This window comes from Rhamphochromis longiceps, linkage group LG9, assembly GCF_057381845.1.
Source record: "Rhamphochromis longiceps isolate RC_006_pf linkage group LG9, R_longiceps_female_GT1.1, whole genome shotgun sequence".
Taxonomy (NCBI): domain Eukaryota; kingdom Metazoa; phylum Chordata; class Actinopteri; order Cichliformes; family Cichlidae; genus Rhamphochromis; species Rhamphochromis longiceps.
In genome coordinates, this window is record NC_140565.1 from 17,135,501 (window position 1) to 17,161,580 (window position 26,080).

The 26,080-nt window shown below is 40.5% G+C and overlaps 1 protein-coding gene across 1 annotated transcript in view; it reads left to right on the plus strand.

Annotated features, from left to right (window-relative positions):
• Window positions 1-26,080, plus strand: part of cntnap2a (contactin associated protein 2a) — a 443,305-nt gene that overhangs the window by 403,199 nt on the left and 14,026 nt on the right. The window contains exons 20-23 of the mRNA XM_085418525.1: window positions 3,471-3,707; window positions 10,901-11,134; window positions 11,377-11,510; window positions 19,866-19,959. Of these exons, the coding sequence (XP_085274651.1) occupies window positions 3,471-3,707; window positions 10,901-11,134; window positions 11,377-11,510; window positions 19,866-19,959 (699 nt within the window). The remainder of the gene's footprint in view (window positions 1-3,470; window positions 3,708-10,900; window positions 11,135-11,376; window positions 11,511-19,865; window positions 19,960-26,080) is intronic.

The following is a 26,080-nucleotide window of genomic DNA, read 5'->3' on the forward strand; positions in this document are numbered from 1 at the left end:
TTTGTGTGTGCGTGTGTGTCTTCTAATGAAAACAAAATGTTGCTTAATTAGGACATCATTACAAGGTAACATCCTCTTGGGGCACACACATTACTCCCATAAATGAATTGAGCCATATATATACATTTCACTTTAATAATTGCTTATGTTTTGAAATATATGTATTAATTACAATATTTCTGTGCAGTCATGTGCTGCTGAGACTGTGTGTCAGATTTTTTGTAAGCCTACTGCTAATATTGAGAAAATGAAAAGTCTGGTAGTCATGTATACACCGAGTGAAGCCAGATGTTGAAACTAGGTTGCAACAAAGGGTATAGAGGCATTTTTTTGTTTTTTTTTTAATATTAAGAAGCTGATTCAACTCTAACAGACAAAGTCTGCTTAAGGAGGGCTGGAGAGGGCATAATCCACAAGACCTTCAACCAGTAGACTAGAGTGTCATTCTTATGCCGGGCTCACACTGTGCGATTTTTTTCAGTCGCGCGATTCAGCTCCTGCTCAAACTGCACGATTGACTCGTAGGGGTTAGAAGTTCGTAGGTCACGATGCAGGGTCTCACACTATACGGCCCATTTGGTGTAAACTAAAGCATATCATCCCAAACACCTCATACCAACTGCCAAGCACGGTGGTGGAGGGAGGTGATCAACAGCTTAAGCTTGGCTGAAACCGGGTCATGAAACTGGACTATAATCCCAAGCGCAGCAGCAAATCTACAACAGAAGGGCAAAGTGAAGCAAAGAAATAATGCTGTAGTGGCCCAGTCAAAGTCTAGACAAATCGCATTGCAAATCTCAATGAACTGAAGCAAACATGCACAGAAAGGTGGACAAAAATTCTGATGAAACCTGTAAAGTCATTTCTGCTAAAAAAGTAGTTCTACAAGCTACTGAATCATGCAGTGTACTTCTTTTTCACGTTTTTTTTAGAGTATATGATGATTTCCTGAAAAAGGCTAGAAAGCACATATGTATGTTGTACATATACATAAGATTAAAGATATGCTGAATACACAGGTGTTTGCAAAAACGTTAAAAATAAATGTAATGAAAATTTTAAAAAGTAAAGTATACAGTTTTAGGAGACAAGTCTAGTTGATTTTTGTCTTAATCACCAAAGCTCTATAAATGTATACTATTGACTATTAATTATAAAGAACTATAATTACATACAGAGAAACTTCGTGTTTACTAATATACGTAAAACTTGGGCCTGTACATATAAAAATGCAGAACATGCATTGGTGTTTTTCTTGCATGTAGCACCTATTTTGAATTACCCCCACAGGTTTTGATTTAACTTTTTTTTTTCTTATTCATTGAACAGCCCCGCATCTCCTCCTTTTGTATTTGCTAGGGGGAGTAGGATAAATATTCAGGTGCGAGGTTCACATCTGGTTCAATTTAACTTACGGACAGATGGCATCACATTTTCTTCAAGCACACTTTGGAAAAATGCAGACTGCATTACTGAATCAGTGACTGCAAGCTGCCCACTCCCTGAGGCAGTGAAGGAACCCTAAACTACTCTGTTCCTCCACTATGCTTTACAGTTGGTGTGGAGGGTTTTTTTCAAATAAAGCTGCCTTTATCCTGTGCTAAACATGTGGCCAAACAGCACTGTCATTGATTGCTTTGTCCTGAACAGATCAGTGCAAAAGACCTATCTAAGCCAGTTGCAAATAGTTGCTGCTCATGCTTTTTTTTCCTGGCACACCAACCCATGTAGGTCACATCTGTAGTTTGACATTAACTCAGTTGCCTCCAGATCCTGTGATTGAATTCAGAGGTTTTTGGTGACTTCTTTTTTTACATCAAACATGCTGGTTGGGCTAAATTTGCTAGGATATCTAGTCCTGGACTAACTATTTAAAATCGATGGGACTGGTGGTTCCTTACACTCATATCATAATATGTCAGTGGGGTTTTTTCTTTCTTAAGGTCTTTGAGAGCTTCAGGCATAATTACGCAACAGACTTTGATAGGAGAGAGCAAACAACATGTCAGAGATTTCAATAAAACTGCACCTAATCTCCTGATCTCCTTAGATTGGAAAGTGTGACTGCAAGTTATCAGTTTTGTTATTTCTTTGAGCATATCGCCTTTATTGCTGGTTCAGATCAGCTCTATTATTTTGGTTATGTGTCAAACAATTATTTCTATTTCTGTACTTACTTTTTTAAATGATTGTAACTGTGATAAGCCAATATTGACTGCGGTCACAATCAGTCAGGCTCTATTACACAGCGTTTGTGAGTAGCACAGAAACCGTATGCACCTGACTGTGCGTGCGTGCGTGTGTGTGTGTATACGTGCCTGCCCCGGTCTCCGCAGGCTTCGGAGCCTGCTGTCCATTTAATCAGAGACTGATTCAGACCTGGGTAAACAGGTGGCAGAAACCTCCAGCCAATCAGTACTACAAAATAGATTAATTAAGGGGCCTACTAAAAGTCTAATTCTTCATGGGACTGAAAATAGGAGAAAGCATGCAAAAGCTCAGCTGCATCCCAATACGTGAATAATGTATCGGCTGGAGAAAATCAAAGTACATGTATTAGTAATCTTATTATGCCTCTATTGTACCTATGTGGGCAAGCTAAAATTGCATAAGCGAGAGTGCAGCTGTTGAGGGACGACCCCGCCTGCTAGAATGTGTGTTCACATTTCCTTTACATGTCTTCCTGAATAGACACTCTTCCTTAAGCCAGACGATGCCCTTGAGATGTTTTACAGTAATAACTAAAATGACCCTCGGTTCTCATCTCCGATAGTGCGCGCAAGTGTGCGTGCTTACGTTTGTGTTTACCCACACAGAATATTTATGCTCGGTGGGTGTGTTTGTGTATTTTTGAATCTATACCTGTGGGTGTATATTTATGAGTGTGTTTATTGCTGTGGTCATTTAGGTCAACATTAATCTATTTAACACCCCTACTTTGTCCAAGTTAATGGGTAGTTAGACTGTAATCGTGCAAGGCCAGAATGACGATGGAAGCACTTTAGAAGAATGGCTATCGACACCCCAAGGCTAAGCAGTAATGCTTACATTGACTCATTCAAATCAGGTGCGCACTGTGCGGCATTTTTAAAACGTGTGTGTTCATCTCGAGCATGTAGTTTACGTGCATCCGCGCATCCATTTGCATGTGTATGCTAGTGCGAGGTTCATTAAGAGACAGTGTTCATTAGGCTGTTGCAATTACTGAAGAAATCAAACGAGTTGAAGGTTGTTTCAAGAACGGCGTCACAGTCAGAACAATTAGCGTGACATCAGTGGCTTCCTCCAGGCATTAGGATATTAATGTTTCTAAAACAGATTAAAATAGAGCCTCTTGCATTCAGAATGACTTTTGCGACCCTGACTTCCAGTTGTCCTCCCTTCCTTCTCCTTGTTTTCTTTTCTCCTGACGCTACATATCCTTTCCCCCTCTGCGTTCCCTCCTTCCTGCTCCTTCTTCCGGTCCTCAGGTGCTGCAGGGGGACAGCGGGGGTTCCTGGGATGTATCAGAGCCTTACGAATGAATGGCATCACTCTCGATCTGGAAGAGAGGGCGAAGGTCACACCTGGGGTCAAGCCCGGTTGCCAAGGCCACTGTAACAGTTTTGGGATGTACTGTCGGAATGGGGGAAAGTGTGTGGAGAGGTATAACGGCTACCTGTGTGACTGCACCGCCACCGCCTACGATGGTCCGTTCTGCACCAGAGGTAAGAGGCATTTTCAGACAGGCAATTTGACTCTATTTAAAGACAATGTACATCTGGCTTTTCTTTGTCCTCAAAACTTTCAGTGCAAAACAAATGAAATTTTCCCTCTGTGGGTTTTGAAGGGTTTTTTTTCCCCTTTTACATCAGGTTTTGTTTTCCCATTTCCTGGCCTTGCAGGACTGCTTTTCTGCTCGGAAATTAAGGATGACACACTGAGCAATAATCCTTCGGCTAACATTTTCTCCGACAACTTTTGCAGGCATATTTCTGAGATCATGTTATCATTTGCGCTTTCTCTTTTATTCACAAAGCCAGAGTCAAACAGCACCAGGATTACCGCTGGAGTAGTTGTGTTTCAATGAGCTTCATTCCCCGACAACCCACCGTGATTGTCGCTGCGCTTTGTGATCGTGCCCCACTTCCTATTCAGTTTGGCGCTGTCGTTTTTGAAAGTGTTTGGGCTTGCGATAAAAGGCATCGATTGAGGGTAATATTATGCTTACCCACCAATTCTCCCTCACTTTAGAGTGCTCTCGCTGAATGCTGGTACTGTGCAAATGCAGAGCTGAGAGATCAAACTCAGAAACAAAGCGTGAGTGACTTCAGTAAGAGGTGTGTCTAGTGATCTGATGTTTTCTTTGAAGATCACAGACAAGCAGTGTCACACTGTAACTCTGCTTCTGCGCTGTTGCATATTGCTAAAGCATCGTGTTTGTTTCACCGGGATTCATTAGATACACTATTAAAGTTCTATTTCCCAAAACAAGTTTTCATGAAATTCTCTCGGGAGAAGAGCAGCGGCGCTGTCAGAGGCTTTCTGCTCGCTCCCAGTCAGGAAGTTGATCCCCGACACGTGAATTAATTTGTTTCCTAAAGTCGAATGGTGTTTTCCCCCCTGTGTTCTTGGCAGGGGGGTGACAAGATGACAGAAAGGCAGAATGTGTGTCTTGGTGTGGGCTTGCGTGCGTGTGTGTGGTGTGGAGGAGGGTGACAGTGTGTGGTGATATGCTAGTGTAAGACATGAAAAGACCTCCTCAGAATTCTGTCATAACCAATCAGGCATTTCAGGATTTAGAGAATAAAGATTACTGTCTGTGTGTGTGTGTGTGTGTGTGTGTGTGTGTGTGTGTGTGTGTGTGTGTGTGTGTGTGTGTGTGTGTGTGTGTGTGAGAGAGAGAGAGAGAGCGAGAGAGAGAGAGGCAAAGAAAGGGAGAGAGCACACCCTTGTGTCTATTTGTTTTTGTGCAATGTTCCCTCTAATTTTTTCACGTGTCTGAGCGAACACACAAACTCCCTGAGCGGTCCTTTAGACGTGTGCACTGTGGTCACTCCAGCATTGAATCTATCCAAGTTTAGGGATGGGTACCGGTATCTGACATAAACGGTAGTAACCAGACCGAAAAGCAACGCACATTTCGGTGCTTTTTTTTCCTGAGATGTCACACACTTTGGATTCTAGCCAATCATTTTACCTTTGCAAGTGTAGTAGGCGGGCCCAGGTACGTACGTTCTTTTAGAGCAGAGCTACAGATTAAAAATGCCCAAGGCGAAGCGGTCAAATTCTGGCTGTACTTCACAGCAAAAGATGCAAACTCAGCAGCCTGCAACAAGTGCTTTAAGGTGATACTGTGCAAAGGAGGTAACTCCTCGAATCTGATGAATCTGATGCCACACAAATTATTTGTGCCACTACAAAAAAATAATTTCTGTCCACTATGAGATAAAGGAGAACAACAGCCTGATACCTGCTGGCCTGAGAGAGCGGAACCGGCTGTTCAAACCCCCCCAAGGCTGCCCGCTGGAATCGCAATGGAACGAGGCGCAACCTCTCACAACGAACGTAATATGGTCAACACCTTGGAGACGCTTACAGCTGCTGTGAAGGCTCAAAACAACACCATTGAGCGTATGGGGGGATACATCAGAGAGAGGCCTGCTCAAAATGAGACCCTTGAGCGACAGTTGGAATACATCGCGGAACGGATCACTGCAGTTGTGAGGTCTCAGAATCAAAAGAATGACAACACCATGGAACAGAAGTTTGATACCATCAACAAAACTATTGACTACCCTACACACTAAATACACAAGATTTACACTAAACGTCGCTAAACTTCCTAAACAACTAAATGCCATGTTGCCATTGAATTTTGTGATTGGTCGACATGGTACATAGGAAAGGGTGGGTTTTTTTGGTTTTGTTTTTGCTCACAGGTGGAGAGCGCTTTCAAGCCTTTTCCTTATAAAAATGCGTTTTTACCGTTTCTTCCTGCAGTAAATATAAACAATGAAAGTAAACCAAAAAAACCAAACATTGCATATATTTTTATCATAACTCTGGTTTTACGTGGCCTATCAACACAATTTAAAAAGTCCACACAATTGTTCCGTCTGTCCTGCTCACATCTCCAATGGTTGTACACATTGTCATTAACGTGGCTTCACTCCACATCAGCCACACCGCTTTGCTAGCTAAAACACCGGTGTCGGCACATAAGGACGCTGTCATTAGTGATGTGCGATACCACTGAAAGTAAAATTCAGGGTGGTATCGATCTGATCTGATACCGATACTTTATACAAAAACGTATTTTATTTATTGTGTCTCAAATGATAGCATCATAATGATTACAGGTCATCAGATTAGTTGTTCTTATCACTTAATAATGCAGAATTCATCATATAGAAATAAAAAAAACTGAAGTTGTGCGCTATTTGAACACCTTGCCTGCCTGTCACACTAAAGGACTCCGTGAGAGACGTCTGTCTCGCCCTAGCAGCACCTGTCCATGTCCACTCCTCGTCTTCAGTTCGCCTCAACATACGCTCGTCATATTCTGTGATATGATTTACTCTGAGCAGTAGCAGTTTTTGATACGGGTGACACGGGCGGCTGCCTGGGGCGGTATCGTGGTGGGGCATCAGCAAAAAATAAATAAATAAATTGCTCGTACTCATGCTGCCCGACATCAGCCAGCGCATATTGGGAATGGCATGGGCACCGATTGGTTTTCTATCACCCATTTCCTGGGAGTAAGGGCGCCCTCCGTTTGCAAGGTGCGCCTGCTGCTTGCGGCACAGGGAGGAGAGGGCGGGGCGGCGGGGGACTTATAATTTGCACCGATGTTTTTCCGAAATTCTGTACGCGAAAAGTGAGCGCGAGAGCCCTCAGGGCGCCTGCTCGCTGCTGAAGTCAAAGTAAACTTTATTGTCATCTCCGCTGCATGCAGTACACTATTGAGAGAGACGAGACGACGAGGCTCCAGTTACAGCAGTGCAAGTAAACAAACAATAAATATAAGAAGAGTAAGAAAATAAATATACACTTTAGGACTAGGAGTAAAGGGATCAATAACAATTTAAAATTAAAATTTTATATTTTGATGATTTAATGTCTCACACACAACCCGTGGAAAGGGGGGGGAGGCCTGCTGCCTCCAAATAGAGCACATTTCATTCATAATTTTTTCATTCATAATGTTGTAAATCCAAGCCCATTATGTATTCATGATTTGAATCCTGGGTTGTGTGAAATCCCAGAAATACACCTTAGACAAAGTGAATCTGTGAACTAAGGTGTAGGTCGCGTTGCATTGTGGGTGCCGCGCTCCCACAATGCATTGCGCGTGACGTCAACTCCAAAGCCCTATTAGGTTAGGTTGTGGCGATCCTCGAGTTGGGGGATTTGTGTTTATACTGCAGTCCAAAATTAAAACCAATGGAAGATGGACAAGCAAAGTTCAAAGCCATAAGGTGCTCAGTTTAGAAAAAATAGAAAAGAAGAGGAGGAGAAACGAGCAAAAGATACAGATAAGAAGATGTGTCATTGGATAATGGCAGGTCATCCTGAAACGATCAGAATCAGAACACTTTATTAATCCCGAAGGAAATTATGTGGGTTACAGTTGCTCCAAAGAGAAATGGTAAAAATAGTAACAGTAACAGACTAAACTCCAAACAATACATTATGTTACAGATTTTAATATTAATTAGTCATTGTCAGTTGTTGATTTGTCCTGTTCTCAATGTATGACGAATTATGATGGCTGTTTGGTAGCCGTTTGCATACTATGCATACTCTCCCTCTCTTCATGTGTGTGTGTGTGTTTCTCTGGTAAATTTAGTAGTTCCTTCCAATGTAGACTAACCGAATGAAATAGGTTCTTCCCACTGTGTTCCTGTTAATGATAAACTACAAATTTCCCCTAAATTACTAAAATATCGATATTTTAATGTGAGAATCGATTCTAGAACATAAATGAATCAATATTTCAGGATCGATCCGCACATCACTAGCTGTCATAGCCTGTCAACAACGTTGATTTGCTGCGTATATACGAATGTGAATCGCGTTATTGGCTGGACTATGGGATAAGGTGGCATCGTTCTAATCCTATATGGGAGCAGCCAGTCACTTACTAACACTGCAAAGCAGAATTGTTAAAGTTTTAATTTTAATTTCAATACAGGTTGGATTTTTATTTTATTTTTTATTTTTTTGTGCGCAACGCAGATTTTCTGTGCGCAGAGACCGTGCCAGCAGTGCACAATTGCACACGCGCGCAGCTTAGAGGGAACATTGATGACATGTGACTTCATCATCTATTTCCTCCTTTCATTCCTTTGTGTCCCTCTTTTCCTTCACTCTGCTACAGTTTTTTTTTCCTTTCATTTGGACTCACTGTCCTCTTTGTCTCTTTGCTACTTTTTCCCCCTCATTTATGCTCTGTTTTTTCTTTTCTCCTGCCACTCCTTTACAATTATTTTACTCTTGTCCCCATAAATATGTATTCCACTTATTCCTCCTCCGTTTCTTACTTTGCCACACTTATTTTCTCGCTCCTCTCTCAATTGCCCCTCTCCTGGTTTCTCAGTTTTCTGCCCTTTCCCAAATTTCTCTCTTTCCCTCTCTTTAATGTACCACTCTCTCCCCATCCTCCCAGCTAGTGAAAAATGCATGAAGTCAGCCATAATTGCATAGTGCATTTCCATTGTATCCATATTTACACACTGCTCAGGGGACCCTGCAGTATTGTTATTATACACTCTCATTCTTTTGCTTTTCTGCCCTTGAGGGTCTCGCGTGGAGCTGGTGTGCACATGTACATACGTATGAACACACGCACGCACGCTAAAACTTGCAAAAATGCAATTGCACATGTACCTGTTGAGATTTGCACTGCTCAGAATCCACATCCGAAACTTCTTCTCATACTGACATGAAGTACACACACACACACACGAAAAGCTCCAGCTCTGCAGCATTGCTCATACCCCATTAAGGTTCCAGACAATTTTATGTGTTGCTACTGAAGCTCTGGGTAACAAGTTGGGGTACTTTCTTTCCTTCTTTCCCCAGTAGGAAAGAGAAAAAACTTACTGTGAGAGTATTTTAAACGTGAAAATGCTCTCCATGACTTACATGAGTTTGTTTCTAGTGTATATTATATACTACATGAACACATCGCTAAATAGAGCTAACAGGTGTCATCACACACACAGTTCATTATACTTAATAGACTACAATGATTGTTAGTACTTGTTACTGACAGTAGAAGAAAAACTCACCTTGTCATCATAGACAGTATAAAAGATGTAAGTAAATACTTTGAAATGAGTAAATGAGCATTTCTGCCAATGTGGTTGCATAAACTGCTAACTATAAAATACTCTATGTCGGTGATTCCCAAAGGGTTGGCTAGGGCCCCCTGGAGGGCTGCAAAGGTACTGCAGGTGAGCTTGAGTAATAACAGAAATTCAGTTTGAAGTTTATTTAAAAGCATTTACATTTAATTCATTCATTTATATAAAATGTTGATCAAACAGGTAATAATCTGCTCTTACATTGAAGTTTGTGCCCGAGTCACAGGTGGTCACACATTGGCCAACATTGCTGTTTATGTTTTTCAAATAAAGAATTTCAAGGAAATGTTGTTTTTTTTTATTAAAGTGAAAATAGGAATAGATAGGATATGTCTTCTTGACTTTGGGAATGGCTGCTCTATGAATATTTAAATGAAAGAAAGAAATAATTCTTATTTACTATGGTAATTCTTCCTAACCATGTTTAAGCTAGGTTTACATTTGTCTAAACACATCATTTTTTAAGTTAATTTTGTCAAATTTAAAAGTAGTTTGACAGGTTTAGGGAGGATAGCACTTTCTAATATGGAATATCTGAGCTTACCCATAACAATAAAGTTCAGTTAATACAAAAAGATTGCTAAAATGGGTCTCTCCAGACTTCTGAGGCTTGGAACTATATGATTGCAAAGCTAAATAAAGGATAAAATTGGTAGGTAACCTGAATAGAGCTGAGATTTTGCTTCTGTGGCAATACTATTCAGAGAACTTACCCATTTTCAAGTAATAAGTGTTCTATTAAATTAAAGTAATGTAGCTTGAAGTATTTATTGTACTGTGTCTGGTGGGAGCTGATGGGTGAAGTGAAGCTTTAAAAAAGATGCATAAATGTGTTCGCTTGAAATTCTGGACCCATAAGGGCTGTAATTTTACATTTCACCGTGGCTGCAGAGGGAAGGAGAACATGTTGAGGCATATTGCGTGGCATTTGCACACATACACACACACACATACGCACTCAACCCTATTCTCTCTGCTTTCCCTGCAACCATTGTCTTTAATTTCACACGTATTATGCCTTTATCTCCTTTTTAACTGACTCGCAGACATGGCGAATGAGTACACGTACACACGAACACAAACAAGGAGTGTAACAGAAATAGACTATAGAAAAATAAGGTCTCGTCTTCTCGATATTTGATTATGAGAATCAATAAGCCTCCTGGTATGGTTGAAATATGCCATTAGGTTTGTTAATGTACTGGTAAACAGTGCATTGTTTGGTTTCAAATGCTGGACTACAGCAATTTAACACTCGCTTTACTACATCATCTGAACACAGCCTTATTTATGTGTGTGTTTATTCCCCTCCGGCTATATAATATGTCTACCCTGTTGTGTCTTTGCATCTATGAGCTTGTGAGTGGCTCCCTGTGGCTTGTTTTTGATGGAAAATTCTCTTTCTTTCTTTCTTTCTTGGTTTCTTGCTTGCTTGTGTTTTAAGCGCACATTACAACACAGTACAGTTGAAGCAAGCAACATTTATTGCATTTGAGTGAGAGCTTAATTTTGGTCCTACATTTTGTTCCTTCTTCCATCATCTCACCCAGATGTTGGAGGTTTCTTTGAGGCAGGGACGCTGGTAAAGTACAACTTCCTGCCTGAAGCCATTGCGGGAGCCAGTAAAGACACCAAGGTGTTGACGCACCAGCTCACGCCACATGAGGTGAATCTAACAAAGGAGGAGGTGGCCTTTAGTTTCAGCACATCCAGTGCTCCAGCTGTTCTGATGTACGTGAGCTCCAAGACGCAGGACTATCTTGCCGTGGTGTTAAGACAGAATGGTAAGGCTGACACGCAGCACACACACACACGCACATTAAATTGTTGCTCACCATTGCAGACAACATTTAAACGTCTTCCTTGCAGCACACATTGGTATAATCTCCAAAAATCCTCCTTAGTCAACGACCAACCACGGAGCAGCAGCTGACAGAAAACTGCTTTGATGATATATAAGGCCTAAAAAACTGACTGCGCCACCTAGTGTCTGAGATTTTAAACTGCTGTATCTGTACGTCTCCAGGTTCGCTGCAGGTGCGATATAACCTGGGTGGTCTGAGGGAGCCGTTCACCATAGATGTGGACCAGCGTAACTTGGCCAATGGACAGCCACATAGTATTAACATGTCCCGTCACGACAGGAGAATCACCATCCAGGTACAGAACCAACACGCGTGCTCATCTGAGCTCTTATTTTAGTCTTTTACTCAGAGTAAGGATTACATTTCAACTTACTGTGCAGCACAGGGACTTTTGGGTCCCATACAAATTAAAAACACTCACATATTCTCAGTTACGGGTACAGAACTACACGAGCGCAGGAAGTGTTAGCTCAATGGTTTGCAGTAAGTCAGAGAGGAGTGCAGTGTCCTGTGCTGTTTTCACCTGTGATGAAACTGCTTGTCCTTTGCCACTGTTAATCTACTTCCAGTAGACAGCCTAAGTATAGCAACAGAGAACGCATCGATCTGTGCGCGCGTGTGTGTTCGCGTAAGCGCATATTGTTGTGTGTTTGCAACTCCACAAATTCTTTCCTCTATGCTGATAATTAAATGCATGTGCTTGTGTGGGATATTTTGTGCGTGTGCATGTGTTTGTGCATATCAATTACTTCTATCCATGTTGCCGTTGTGTGCGTTTTATGTGCTCGTGTGTTTTGTGCGACTGAACAGCTTAGCTCTGATCGATACAGCCAAGCCTAGTCAGTAGCTGTCAAGGATGGAGTGAGAATTCAGCTAAACTATTACTGGCTTTATTCTGGGCTAAGATGCACACATTTGGCTGCAGGCTGGAGTTTAAGGAGGGCTCTAAATGGATAGAAGCCACTTGTAAAAGCCAGAGATTGATTGCATCCAGATCGGAATAAATTCATATTTGCACTGACAGGTCGGGGTTTGCCAAGAAATGGATTGTCACAAGAAATGAGAAATAAAAAGAAACAAATGGTCTTGGATTCTAAAATTAAACAACAGTTTCTGCATGGCTTCCTATAGAATGTGTAATTTGAATACTGTATCTGCACACTAACGTAATATACTGATAATATCAGACACTTGAATGGCTTAACCATTTCATACTGTGGGCATATTTATATTCCTTATACGCACAGGAAACCCCGTGAATCGAGATCATGGATGTCAAACTCATTTTCCATCAAGGATCAGATACAGCTCAGATACAGATCTGAAGTGAAACTTCCCTTTCTGTCAGTGTAAAGATGTTGAACTACATGTTTATTTTTAGGAAGAAGAAGTGCAATTTTAACAGAACTTACAGTTTTTTGCTATATAGAAATTGAAAGAAATCCATCAGCATGACTTGAAGTGTAAGGAATAAATGTGCAAGATTATGGAAAACGTTCTGCTGGCTCATTGCCCAGACTGTCCTGTAATTACAAGTAGAAAGTTTTGTTAAGTCACTAAAAATGTGCTTTTTCTTAACCTCTTGAGCCTTTGCAAAACAAAAACAATTTAAAAAACATTTCTATAGTCAATAAAGAAAAAACAGGCACTCTTCTTCCATTTAAACGCTTATCTATTACTTTACTTTAGTATAAATGGCCACAGGGAAATATTATTAGGAAAAGCTGTAAAACCTATGAAAATACAGGTAAAAGTTCAACATTTAAGCTCTTCTTGGCGTTTTCCAAAACTGTATAATGGGCTGTATTACAGTCTTTGCACGTCCAATTGTGGCCCATTGTCCTTATATTTGACACCCCTTATTAAATGGGTAAGCCCTTCACATGTCACTCCCCTCTAGTGGCCAGAAGGCACCATAGCATTAAACTTAGCTATAAAATGATTCCCATCCTCTGTGAAAAATTGCTTGGCTCAAAGCTTCAAGCTGCGGTTGTGTAAGAGCATGTGATAATTAATATAGCAGCAGTTTTGCTTACAGTTCCTATTGATCATCATATCATTACTAGCATAATTGTTATGAAATAAACACATCAAAAGTTTGCAAAACAATTTAAAAAAGAATATGTATGTTACGTGCAGGGAGACATTGTTGAGATTATCCGGTTCATTTCTGCATTTGAACATGTAAATATGAATATGTTCAAATGCAGGATGTTTTTGCAGGATGCTGTCATTGTTATGTTTAGAGGATATAGACATAAAGGAAAAGAATGAAACAGTCAAATGTTAATATAAATTTTAAAAGTTCGGTTTCAACACTGTTAAACAGAATATGCATCTAACATGAAGTCTTTTAATTCTTGCTTTCATTAAGTGGAATTAAATGCGAACTACAATGAATCACAGTCCCATACTCCCAAGCCTGTAATCATTCAATCTACACTACTACAGCCCTTAGATCTCTCTGTCTGTCACCTGCATGAAGCAATGACCTCATCCATCCTGGGATCTCATCACCTACTTTCACACACTGCAGCGAAAAATTTCAGACAGCAAGAAAATTAAACTGAAACATCCAATGATAATCGTTTTCTAAGCAAATCGCATTCCTGTAGCTGCTCATCACTCCGCTGGGAGTACTTTAACATAACACATGCTTTCGTAGTGGCATGGAAAGTGATTGGAGCATCCACTAGACTCCTTGCTCATCACTTACACACACACACACACACACATGCATACATGCACACAGTGTGCTCTGCGCTGATTGAAAGCAGCTTAGTTGTGTCTAGATCGACAGTGTCGAGGTTCAGTCTTGCCTTGAGTATGTGACTGAACTACTAACTCTATAGTACACAATCCCAGTGTGGTTCTTTCGAGGTGCTGCGGCTGTACTTTAAAAAAGAAAACAGAAAAACAATCCTTTTTTAAATTTTTCTCCCTTTATAACAGGTTAACAGTTAAACATTAAAGTGTGTTAAGAATTCAGACGAACACTGATGGGCATGATGTGGTCATTTAGATTTAAGAAAAAAAAAGGCATCGATGAGTGATCTGTGGGGTGGGGAGATGAGGAGAGAAAATAGATGAAGTTTACAGATAAGGAATGAGAAGTAGAGCCAGAAGGTACGTTGACAAAGATAGCTTTGATGAGTGAAACTTTTTCATGTTGCCTTACCGCCTCAGGGCTCTTTTCAAGGTACATGCACTTGATAGCCGCACGTAAACAGACGCAGACTTGCATACCAACAGACACGCCTGCACTATTGAGATCCTGTCAGATCAGCTAACTACAAAGGCTTCACACTGCACTACAAAAATCAACATTATTCAGTCTAACTCATCTGTCCATTCCAATACTGTATAGCTTTCCTTACTTCCCAAAGGTTCTCTCATAACTCACATACCACAGAGCAATTTTTTTCTACTTTTCTTTTCAAAATCAGCCTTGTCTGCAGGTTGCACTAATGAGTAACAAAGAACAGTACATGTTCTCCTCAGGAGGACTGCAACAACAACAAGGAACCACGCTAAGCATTAGTAGGCAGTAAGCAGTCAGCATCAGTGGGGTTATAACTCTAAGACCTAGATACTTGTGGATGCAAGTATAACAGTATAACTATGTGTATACAAAAATTACTGTCTTTACTTTGGCATCATGTCCCAATTTATGCAGAAAAGGCACCTTTTGCCACAAGAGGTGAAAATAAGAGTAACCTTTCTATGCTTTTGTAGGCAAGGCCTGTTGGCTGTCCATCTGCTGGCACACTTTGCTCACTGCACTGAGAGTGTGTGATTATTCTGTTTATTCCATGGGTGGCAGTATTTTAATTCCAAAGGCTGGGTCCATTTAACAAGAATAGAAAGACATGGAAAGGTGGCAAAAGTCAGTCAGTCAGTTTGTTTCTGAGTGACCAGCTTTTATCTTTGGATGAAAAATTTTGAACCTGGGAGTAGTTTCGTTCAAAAATGACAGCACCAGCACCAGGGGTCAATGATTTGTATGAGTATTTAAATGATGTGAATCATATATTATGGCCGTAGTCTCCATACCTCAACCCACTTCAACACCTGTGGGATTATTTAGACCGATGTGTTCAGTAACGCTCTCCATGCCCATCATCAGAGGACCGAAGCAGCGTTTATATTTAGGCAGCATGGTGTATCATCCATCCATTGAAATGTGCCAAATCACAACAACGGTCGCCTCAAGGTGCTTTATATTTTAAGGTAAATACCATAACCCAACAATTAGAGAACCCGTGTGAGTAAGCACATGGCAATAGTAGAAAGGAAAAACTCCCTTTTAACAGGAAGAACTCTCAGATACATTGTGGACACATTGTAGAAGATTGCAAGAGATTAATAATAACTAATGATTAAAATAATAACTAATGGCTGAAATATCAACTGAAAGGTGCACTGAAGCATTAGTCCTTCACCTTATTATAGACTATATGATGATTTTTTTTTGTAATCATAACCATAACATCCATTTATAAAGCATTTTTCAGACCTGCCAAATGGCCCTGCGTCGTTTACGTTGCAGTTATGCTCCATGAGGGGCCTCCAAGAATGACTCAGGACCAAAGTCAGGATAGTAAAGCATGAAGAAGTCAGCAAAATATTTAGAAACCCTAAAACCCTTAAAGGTGATCATCAAATATTTGTATCTTCTTTATCATTTAGAAAAAATGGGGCAACTGTGAGTGATATATAAAGTGTGATACTATGTCGGTGTTGTTTTATCAGTTTGTTCCACCTGCCTCTGTATAAATATTCATCTTAGAACACATGCGTGGTGCAAACATGACCTTTTTCTACGAGATGATCGCACAGCTTCGGTCACTCTTTGACGGCGAGTCGTTTGAAGTGTACAGAACATATGAAGTGTACTGAACTGCATGCAAATGCTGAGATGCTTAATAACTGCTTTTGAATGCTGGAAACTCTACTGGCTAATTCCAAGGCTTGAATTTTTGTTTTGTTTTTTTTTAATTTATTGAATAATGCATTAAAGCCTAAAATGCCAGTTTTGTCAGTAGCTGCCATCAGCACTGAAAATGGAACTAGCCTGTTATTATTTTTGTGCACACGCTCATCAAAGGCCTAGTTGCGAGCATCCGAGATAACAAAATGAGTGAGAGGCAGAGATATGAGTCAGATGCAATAAAAGTCAGTTGTGCTGGTGGGGCTGGCAGTGGATCAAATTCAATTTCCCCAAATTTAAAAAAAAAGGGATAAGAAGCAGTGGACTGTTTACCTCAGGGTGCAGAGGCCTCACTTCTCTGCTTATCAGGGCTCCAAATCTTAAAGCCATTTAGACAAGCGACTGTTTAGTTTAAAGACAAAGCAGAGAAAATGTGCCAAGACAAGTCAGCGTGTGGTAATTTGAATCAGAAAGAGAAACGAGAGTCAGAGAGAAATGTAGGACAAAAGAAAAAGGCAGAACAGAGCCAGAGAGAGGGGGAGAAGGGGTTTGAAAGAAACAGATACTGTTGTTAGATAAAGAAAGTAGACCCACAAAATATAATGACAAAGATCACTTTGATACGTTGAGATTATCTGAGGATTACTTTAAGGTGAGGCGTTCGCTTGCGGACACAAAATACGTGCTGACATGTACACCCAGGCATACAGAGTGCAGCAAACAGAGGAGAGTGTTTGGTTTTCGAGCAGCCTGTGAGGTCTCGTTAGGTTAGCTCGCTATCAAAGGAGCGCCAAGGCGAGATTAAAATAAGTTCCCCATCTCGCCATCTCTCACTTTGCCTTTCTCACACTGTGAGGGTTTAGAGATGAAAGTCAGGAGTCCCTTCAGGCAGCAGACGGCTCATCTCCGTTTCCTCTTCTCCTCTCCGCCAGTTGCTTCATTGGTTGACTCAGCGGTGTAAATGGCTTGCTGCACCTGAGACCCGGACCAGACGAAAATTCAGCAGTTCACTTAATAATGATGTTAAACAATATTTTCAAGAGGAAAATTAGCATTTCTTTTTGTTCAGTGTTAAATCTGTAATGGGAGTATTTTTATCCCTTAGACATCATTAAGGAAACAGAGGTGCCACGAAGGTAAAAAGGCTCTCAGTGTACTGTAAATGAGTTTGCATATAAACAGCACATTGGCTAAATTAGATTCTTTTTTAGCACGTAGTCAGGGAAATAGATTTCACCCTTTGTTAATTTTCTCTTTGCCTAACCCCTGGTTACTTTGCTTATGTAAGCTATGTGTGACTTTAGAGGCAGCAACTGCGTTTTCTAAATGGCACTGTGTTAAAAAGAAAGAAAGGAAAAAAGGAAAGAGATCCCAATGACTGCGGTTGTAATTGACAAAGTTTGGTAAAATGAGGTTTCTTCCCAGGCCGTCTTCCTCAGTGGATCGTTTTGTGGGGGTTTCAAGACTCAAGCTTCCCTCCGTGGTTGTGCAGTCAATTTGTTTTCTCAGATAAAAGTAAATAAGCTGAGCGCAATTTAATTGTGCCCCATTATCCCACCCTCCAGTCACAGAGGAAAACAAAACCCACACAATGCTCCACTAAGACCAGGCTTTTGGAAGGAATCAAATTAGGATATGTTGTGTGTCTGCATGTGTGTGTGTGTGCGTGTGAGGAGAAAGAGGGAGAAAATAGTCTTGCGCAGCAGTGGGTAGAAAGAAATTTCTGTATGGCAGGACTCTGCTGATTTAAACCTGTAAACAAGCACTACCACACACATACACACGTAAATCTCAGGCCTTTAGTGACAGTCCAGCTCAGCTCCCAGCTAACAGGCCGTGACAGCTATTCAGCACATCAACAGAACAAATTTCCAGGAACAAAAGTCATTGTTTCCAACCAAACTCCTCTACTCCAGTCTGCTTTCTGCAGACTGGTTTATGCTTAGATACAGTCCTCCTGTGGGCAGGGAGAAGGAAAGAAGGAAGATCTTGTTTTTTGGGGTTTTTTTATTCTAGAACACACCGAAAACCAATTTGTTGGTTTGAAATTATTCTCATCAATAGCATCGGCTGCAGCTTTCAAGCTAATTAGAAACTTCATTGAAACAGCAATAACAAGTTAATTATGTTGCAGGGATATTAAAGTCGTGCATTCCCTCCTTCTATCACCCTCTCTGCTCTCACATCTCCACTGATGCTCCTCTTTGTAAACACGCTGCTCGTCTTCCACCCGCCCTTTTTGAGTTCTCAGGAATGCCTTTGAACCCCCCACAGACTTTTGAAATTGCATATTATTATTAGGCATCATTTGTATCATCGTTTATTTCTAGGGAAGAGCTGTTTGTTTGCTGGATAATTGTACAAGATGACTTTTCAGACGTGACTAAAACGAAAATATCACAGCTTTCCAGAAAAGATGTTTGAGGTAGTCTGACATCTTTAAAACCATGATGGATTTTAATGTTGGAGTGTTTATAGAATATATACATCTAAGGTGATATTTTAAACAGGGTTATAGTTTATAGCAAATGGTAAGAAGGGTTTTTTGGTCCAGAGACATTTCTAACACTCAGATTTTATGGTCATTGTTTGAAGAGTGTAGTTATATATGATGTGTGTAGAAACGCCAGAAGAAAAAAGAAATCAGGAACAGCCTCGGGTTAGTATTAGATGCAATATGTGTTCATCCTATTTACCTGATTTTTGCAAAGTGTTTTTAATTCATTTTCACTGACCTGATCAGGATTCATGGGAATTTAAAATGAAGGATTGTCACGGTCTGGGGGGCAGACCGTGGGGGATGTTGGAGAAAGGACCCAAACGCTGGACTTAATGAAATGAACAGTGGGTTTATTTACAGTGAGGTAAATGTACACCACACATTGAATCTCCAAAAGTGCTCCCTCGACTCCCGTGACGTGTCTTCTCCCAAGTGCTGGTATCCCGTGCTCTCTGCCCCTGTGCCTTCACACACCCCGTGTGTCTTGCAGTCCTGTGTTCCACTCTCCTGAGGAAAAAACACAGACACAGCCGTTATGGCACCAACTCCAGCAGGCATACACTGACCAGCACTACAAACACTGACATGGAGTCTAACTCAACGATCCTGCGCCGGAGGAAGCTCCATCGCTCTGTTAAGTAGCTCCCCCGACGATCCTGATCAGAAGCAGGTGTGTGGTAAGCTAGGCGTGACCAGCAGCTGGCAGGGCCACACCCATCAGGCCTGCAGGTGGCTGTCCTTCATCCTCCAGCCTCACACACATACACACACCAGCATTGAACACAAGAACACAGTGCAGCAAACATACATCCAATACACTAATAACAATAAAGGTCCACACTGTTCACGAACCCCGAGTCCCCGGAACCGGGTCCGTGACAAGGATAATCAAGGTATGACTATGTGAGTGGTTTCCTTGTTACTAAGCTACCATATTTAAAGCTTTCCTGGCGTTTGGAAACCACGAGGGGGGACCATTGAGCTTCTGATTGTGCTGTGTTGCTTTGCATTGGCTGACAGCATTGAATTACCATCTTTTGTTCATCATCTTGTGTACTCTGCTTAATGTGCTGATGCAGATCTTAGCCTGGGTCTTTTCAAAATGCTGTGGTCAGTAGTTTTAGTCTAGATTCGACTCCCTATGAAACAAGGATGCTAATGTGTTTCTCTCCCTCCCTCTTTCCTTCTCACTATCTCTTTATATCTCTGTCATGTCTCAGCTGGATCATTATCCTGCAGTCAGCTACAACCTCCCTGAAGCCTCAGACACACAGTTTAACCTGGTCAAGACGCTGTTCTTGGGAAAGGTTTATGGTGAGTGTGTCACTTTAGCTAAACCTTTTCTGCTCACAATTGTGCATTCGGGTCATTATTATATGTATATATGTCTCCCATATATAAGTATAACACTCTGAAATCACACTAATGTGTAAATCAAAGTATCTTTTCATATACATTTAGAGTCCTTTGTCATGCTGAGCATATATGGAACTAACAAGCTCCTCTGACCTATGTTTTACTTGTGAGTCATACAATCTGAGAATAACAGACAAAAAATTAAAAACCAAACATTTCTGCACTTTCCCATGGATATTATGATAGGCTGATATTCTTTTTTTTTTTTTTTTTTTACAAATTAGTTAAGGTTATGATTAATTTATAAAGCTTTCTTCCTAGGGTAGCTTTTCTGTTGTTTAACTACTTACAGTACAAAGTGTTTTGTAAGACCAGTACAGAGAAGTTTCCCCAACACTCTCCAATGTGATTGATTAGTGATTAGTTACTCGGGCAGATATATACCACTTTTCTAAACTGAGTTATTTATATATGTATGAATACATAAATATCTATCTATCTATCTATCTATCTATCTATCTATCTATCTATCTATCTATCTATCTATCTATCTATCTATCTATCTATCTATCTATCTATCTATCCATCCATCTTCTGTGTGAAGTAAATGTACTTTTAGATTTTGTCCACTAGAGAACGCCAAAGACCTGTATAGTGACTTGGCTTTGCCTGATTCATCTTCTTCTGTTTGGTTGTAAATGTGGCAGATCCAGTGCTGTGAAAAATAAAAATAATCACCCCTCCACCACCGTACTTGACAGTTTGAGGTGTTCTTCCTGATCATCCACATCTCCACTTTGGTCTTATCTGTCCTAAAGACACAGTTCCAAAGTCTTGCTATTTGTTCAGGTGCAAATTTGCACATCTGAGTCCTGCTGCCATGTTCTTTTTACACATGAGTGGCTATCTTGTGGCAATCCTTTAATCATAACTGTTTGGTATTTTTCTAATTGTATTGTCATGAACTTTAACATTTAACATGCTTACAGAGGCCTGTAAAGTCTGAGATGTACCTGAGCTTTCTGTATATTCACGGTCCGACCTTGTACTGAATTTGCCTGAAAGGTTGTGATATTAGTTTAACACATGACTGAATGTTTCAAACAAGCAAACTGCCCAAATTTCTGCCTTTACAGAGGTGCTCGCATTTGCTTATTATGAATTAGCCAAGTGCATTTGATTAGCAGCACGTGGCTGCTACTTACTATTCTTTTTTCACATGACTGTATTTTTAAATATGCAAACCCTACTGGGTGGTTTTTGGATCTGCATGTTTCAATCTTCCCAGATCATTTAGACATTCAGCAGTATGGATTTGACATACATTTCAGTTTGCTTTTTTTTAAATGGCTTAATCTTTTTTAGATTTTCAAAGTGGCATCCTTTGCTACACGAGATAGCCTTCATTAATCCCACAATTGAGATTTTCACAATATTAGTTGGTTTTATTCGATTTTACAGTGACTCGTGATGCATTTTAATGTCGCCACCCCTTCCGCCCTTTGTCCTCTACTGCAAGTGCAGAGAAGTTCACTGAGGTTGAAGCAACATGTGACTTCTCTCACCAGCCAGAACTACTGATGCCGCTGCACACACCACAAGAGCCGAGAGGAATAAAACCCCATCATCAATCTTCAGCCAACTAAACCAGCACATATGCTTTAAGGACAAGCAAGTCCTGAGATGTTTGTTTATAACCAGGCTGACACATCAGTAAACCGAAATGTTAATTTTCTACATTGTAGCAAACATCATAACACTAAACCACACAGAGAGAGAAAATAGAAGAACAGGGAACAAATGCGGGTGTTTCCACATCTCATCGGATCTGCTCCACTTCTGTGTTTGGACCGCAGAGACAAGAGAGGCTGTCAGACAGCTGAGCTATCAGATTCTCTGTTTGTGGGAGAAAGCCGCCCTGTGTTTGGTGCAGTGCTCAAACGCACACTCACACACTGATCACAGAGACATCTCCAGTGTCACCTCGCAATCTGTTGATTGTGAGATGTGATTAGTTAACTAGGATAATGAAGGAAGAAATACAATAAGTAGACATTAGAGAAGCATAAAAGAGAAGACATGATCACACGGAGCCGAACACCTTCATAATCATCAGTGTACAGTGAAGATAGGCTTTTTTCTCAGGTAATTAACAGCACCAGAGTCGTGCTTCAAATTCACAAACACTATCAGATAAACACTATTAACTGAACCTTAAATCTATGACGCATTTACCTATTCACTGCTCAAAAAAAACACTTTGAAAACACATCTGATCTCAATGGGAAGCGAAAACCTGCTGGATGTCTACACTGAACTGCGTAATGTGTTAGGAATGAAAGGATGCCACATCGTTTGATGCAAATCAACCTACAGAGGGCTGAATTCATAAACACCTCAAAAGGAGGAAAAGTAGAAAGATGATGCAGCAGACGCAGTTACCGAAATTACATTGCAGCAAATCATAACAGTACTCAGAAGATGCCCGCATGTATGCATGCCTAACAACCTCAGGACATGCACCTAATGAAATGACAGATGGTGTCCTTGGAGACAGTCTGAGGTGCAACGTGGTGGCGTCAGATGGACAAAAACATAAAGTCCCAGAGGTTGTCTGTTGGATTTAGGTCAGGGAAGTATCAATTCCTTCATCCTCCAAGAAACTGCCTGCATACTCTCCCCACATGAAACCATGTATTGTCTTGCACCAGGAGGAACCCAGGAGCCACTGCACTGGTGCCTGTAGTCCATAAACGTCTGTGCAGTCCTCCATACATTAGCCTCCCCAGGCTATCACTGACCCACCACCAAACTGGTCACACTGAACAATATTACAGGACACACAGCCTCTCCAGACACTGTCATGTCCATCTCATGTGCTCAGGGTGAACCCATTCTCATCTGTGAAAAGTGCAGGCAACCAGAGTTGGACCTGTCAATTACAGTATTCTGTGGCAAATGCTAATAAGGCTCCACGGTCCACAAGGCTGTTTGTAATAGCTCTTGCCTAATCTTAATTTGTTCACATTATCGTAACGTAAGCTTTTAGATAGTATTTCACATTGACTATATGATCCCAGACAACTGTTGATAGAAACCTTTATCCTGAAAACCATAAAAGCATTTACTATTACTATAATTGGTCAGTTCTTCAGTGAATCCACTGACAGAAAAACAACTATAGCTTTGATAATAGAAAAATTTAATTATTCTCAGGTTTATATAACCAAAGAAAAGGCTCTATAAAATCATTTAGCATGTTTGCTGCTCCTGCTGAAATCTCAGTTTCGTGTCCTGAGGTTTGCAGTGTTTGCTGCCCAGGGAGATTGTGCTAAAGTAGTATTGATCATGTAGTGCAGGGATGATTCAACACATGCTTCTGTAAATGATGAAACCTTATGCTTAACGTTACCGTATCCTGTGTATTTATGTGTGTGCGAGTAAAAAAGTGTCCTTACATCAGCGCCTAAGCGGAGGATATTTATGGTTAGAGCAGGATGGAGAGTGCATGTATTTTGTTGCACATATCTGGGGTAATGGAGGGGGGAAGTAAGTCCTCATAAAAGAAAAAACTAGATTTTAGTATCAAGACTTGGTTGAAGGTTAGGTTAAGTTAAGGGTTAGGTAACCGGTGGTTATAGTGAGGCGAAATCTGTAAGAAATTACTGCAATGTCCTTTAAAGTGACACAACTGTGTGTGTGTAGAAATGTGGTAGGTGGGTGGTTGATGTACGGCGTATGGGCCTAGATCTATGCGTCCCGGTGGAATAGATGGGAGAGATGAGTCATACATCAGCCAGAGCAGCGGGCACGCTCCAGACTCTGTCCTCTGTGCTGCAAATCTGTCAAGTGTCTGTGTGTGTGTTTGAGTGTGTGCATGGACCGTGTGTGAGTCTTTCTAAGGGAATAGATTCAGAGGCAAAGTCAGAGAGAGAAAGAGAGAGCACTAGAAATTGTGACAGTGGGAAAGTACTATCATAGAGAGATGATTGTAACCCTGAGGGTTAGTTGTAAAGGACATGTACATCAGTACCAGTCTGAACTTCTGATTTCTCTCTTCTATTCTTTATCCCCCTGGCCTCTATTTTTCTGTTAACTGTCCGCACTGAATGAATGTGTCCCTCCCTTAAGGTGATACCAATTATTTTACACTGGATTTAAGAAAGATTGCCATTTCTTTATGTGACGGCTTTATTCTGAAGAAGCCTCTATTTGAAGTGGCTCCATGGGTGTAGTTGTTAACCCATTAGCCTTACATGTGAAAGATGTGAGGCAGAACCAGCCTACAAGCTATTGTACTTGTAGTCCAAAACCCAAATAAATGGGAGGGTAGCATCAGGAAGGACATCTGGCATAAAATCTGTGCCAAATAAAACATGCAGATCCAGCCACTGTGGCGGCCCTTTGGGAAATAAGAGAGCAGCTGAAAATACCTTCTATTAGCTGTTATTTGCAGACACTGGTCTACTTTTTCACATAGTTTTATTTCAAAATGCACCTGTTCTTTCCCTATAAATCTCCTTGGACTCTCCTATTAGCTGTTTTCAGCAAGATGTGATGTGAGACAGTTGCTGTGTCTGTAAAGTCTGTTGTATGGAGTTTAAGGAAATCTTTATAGAAATAAAGTTTATTATTCATGTTACTATGTAAGCACCATTGCATAAAAACAGGTTTATCTGTGCTCCAAGTTTATCAGTATACAGATTAAGTTGATGTTCACAAAACAGGATCTGCTGCTATAAAGTTCACTTTCTTTAACTTCCTTTACGTTTAATGATTTACAAGAAAATAATATGGTGCAATGGTCATGTCCTGACATTTTTCTTCCAACTAAAGACTTTCTTTTAAGTTTTTAAAGTGGTCTTGCTCAATAGCTCTCTTGGCTGACTCAAGGAATCAATTTAAATTTTTAATTTTAGTCACTTTTTTACTAACAGCCTGTTGCAAAAACACATCATTTGTTCGCGTATTGTTAGCTGAATTTATGAAAATTGACAAAGGTAGAACAGTTTGATGGGTATAAAACAGTATTTTTGCACCAGCAAGGTGATTCCCAAATAACTGTCAGCCCAAAACTTGGCATATTTTGGCAGGGTGTGCAGTGTGTCCTTAAACGATTTGAGGATACTGGACAAATGGAGTACAAAAGACAAGGGACATGAGAGATATATTAAGACCTCTTGTTGATCTATCACTGAAGACTCATGAGAAATAAATAGACACTTTATTGATCCCACAAGAAAATGGTTTCAACGGGAGGTTGGCTGTCATTCTTGAGGAACAGAAACATGGAGAGGTGTGAAAATTACACAAGAACTGGAATGAAGATCAGTGGCAACAGGGCTTATGGAGTGGAATTTTTCTTTGCCATCTAGTAGTGTTGTATATTGTTGATTATACTGATTTGTTGTTTTGTTTTGCATTGTTACATATTGATAAATATTAGAGTGCTTTTTGGGTTGTTGGTGCCCACTTGTAAGAGAAATTGGAATTCAGATAGGGGGCAGGTGCTAATAAGAATTTATTCTTCTTCCTGCTCCTTTTCACCCATGGCTGCAGTGCTATATTAATGGGAAGGAGGATTTGTATGTAGGAAATGAAATACTGTTGAACCATTAGGGGTGGGGGAAAAAATCGATACTGTGTAGTATCGTGATATTTTGTTTGCTAATAATCTATCGATACAGGGACAGCAGAAATCGATATTGTGTTACAAAAAAGGTTTTTGTGCTCAGAGCATGTTGATCCTTTTTCTGAGCAAGAATCCTGACATTCCTTCACTGTCCAAATGTGTTTAACTTTTTTTTGGCAGCAATAAACATGACAGTTTACTTATTTTAATTTAAGACATGTTTTATTTTAATTAAGTTTAAAACTTTTTTATTTAATGTAAATTTATATTTTGTTTTAATTTACTTTCAAATTCTTCAGTTGCTGAAGGGGCTGCATAGTTTTCATAAATTGCTTAGTTCAGAATAGCTATAATTGTACCAGATGGTTGCATTCAGTTAAGTTGGACTAGACTGTAATACAAACCGTTCAGTTTGTCAACAATAAAACTGACTGAAATGAGAGAAAG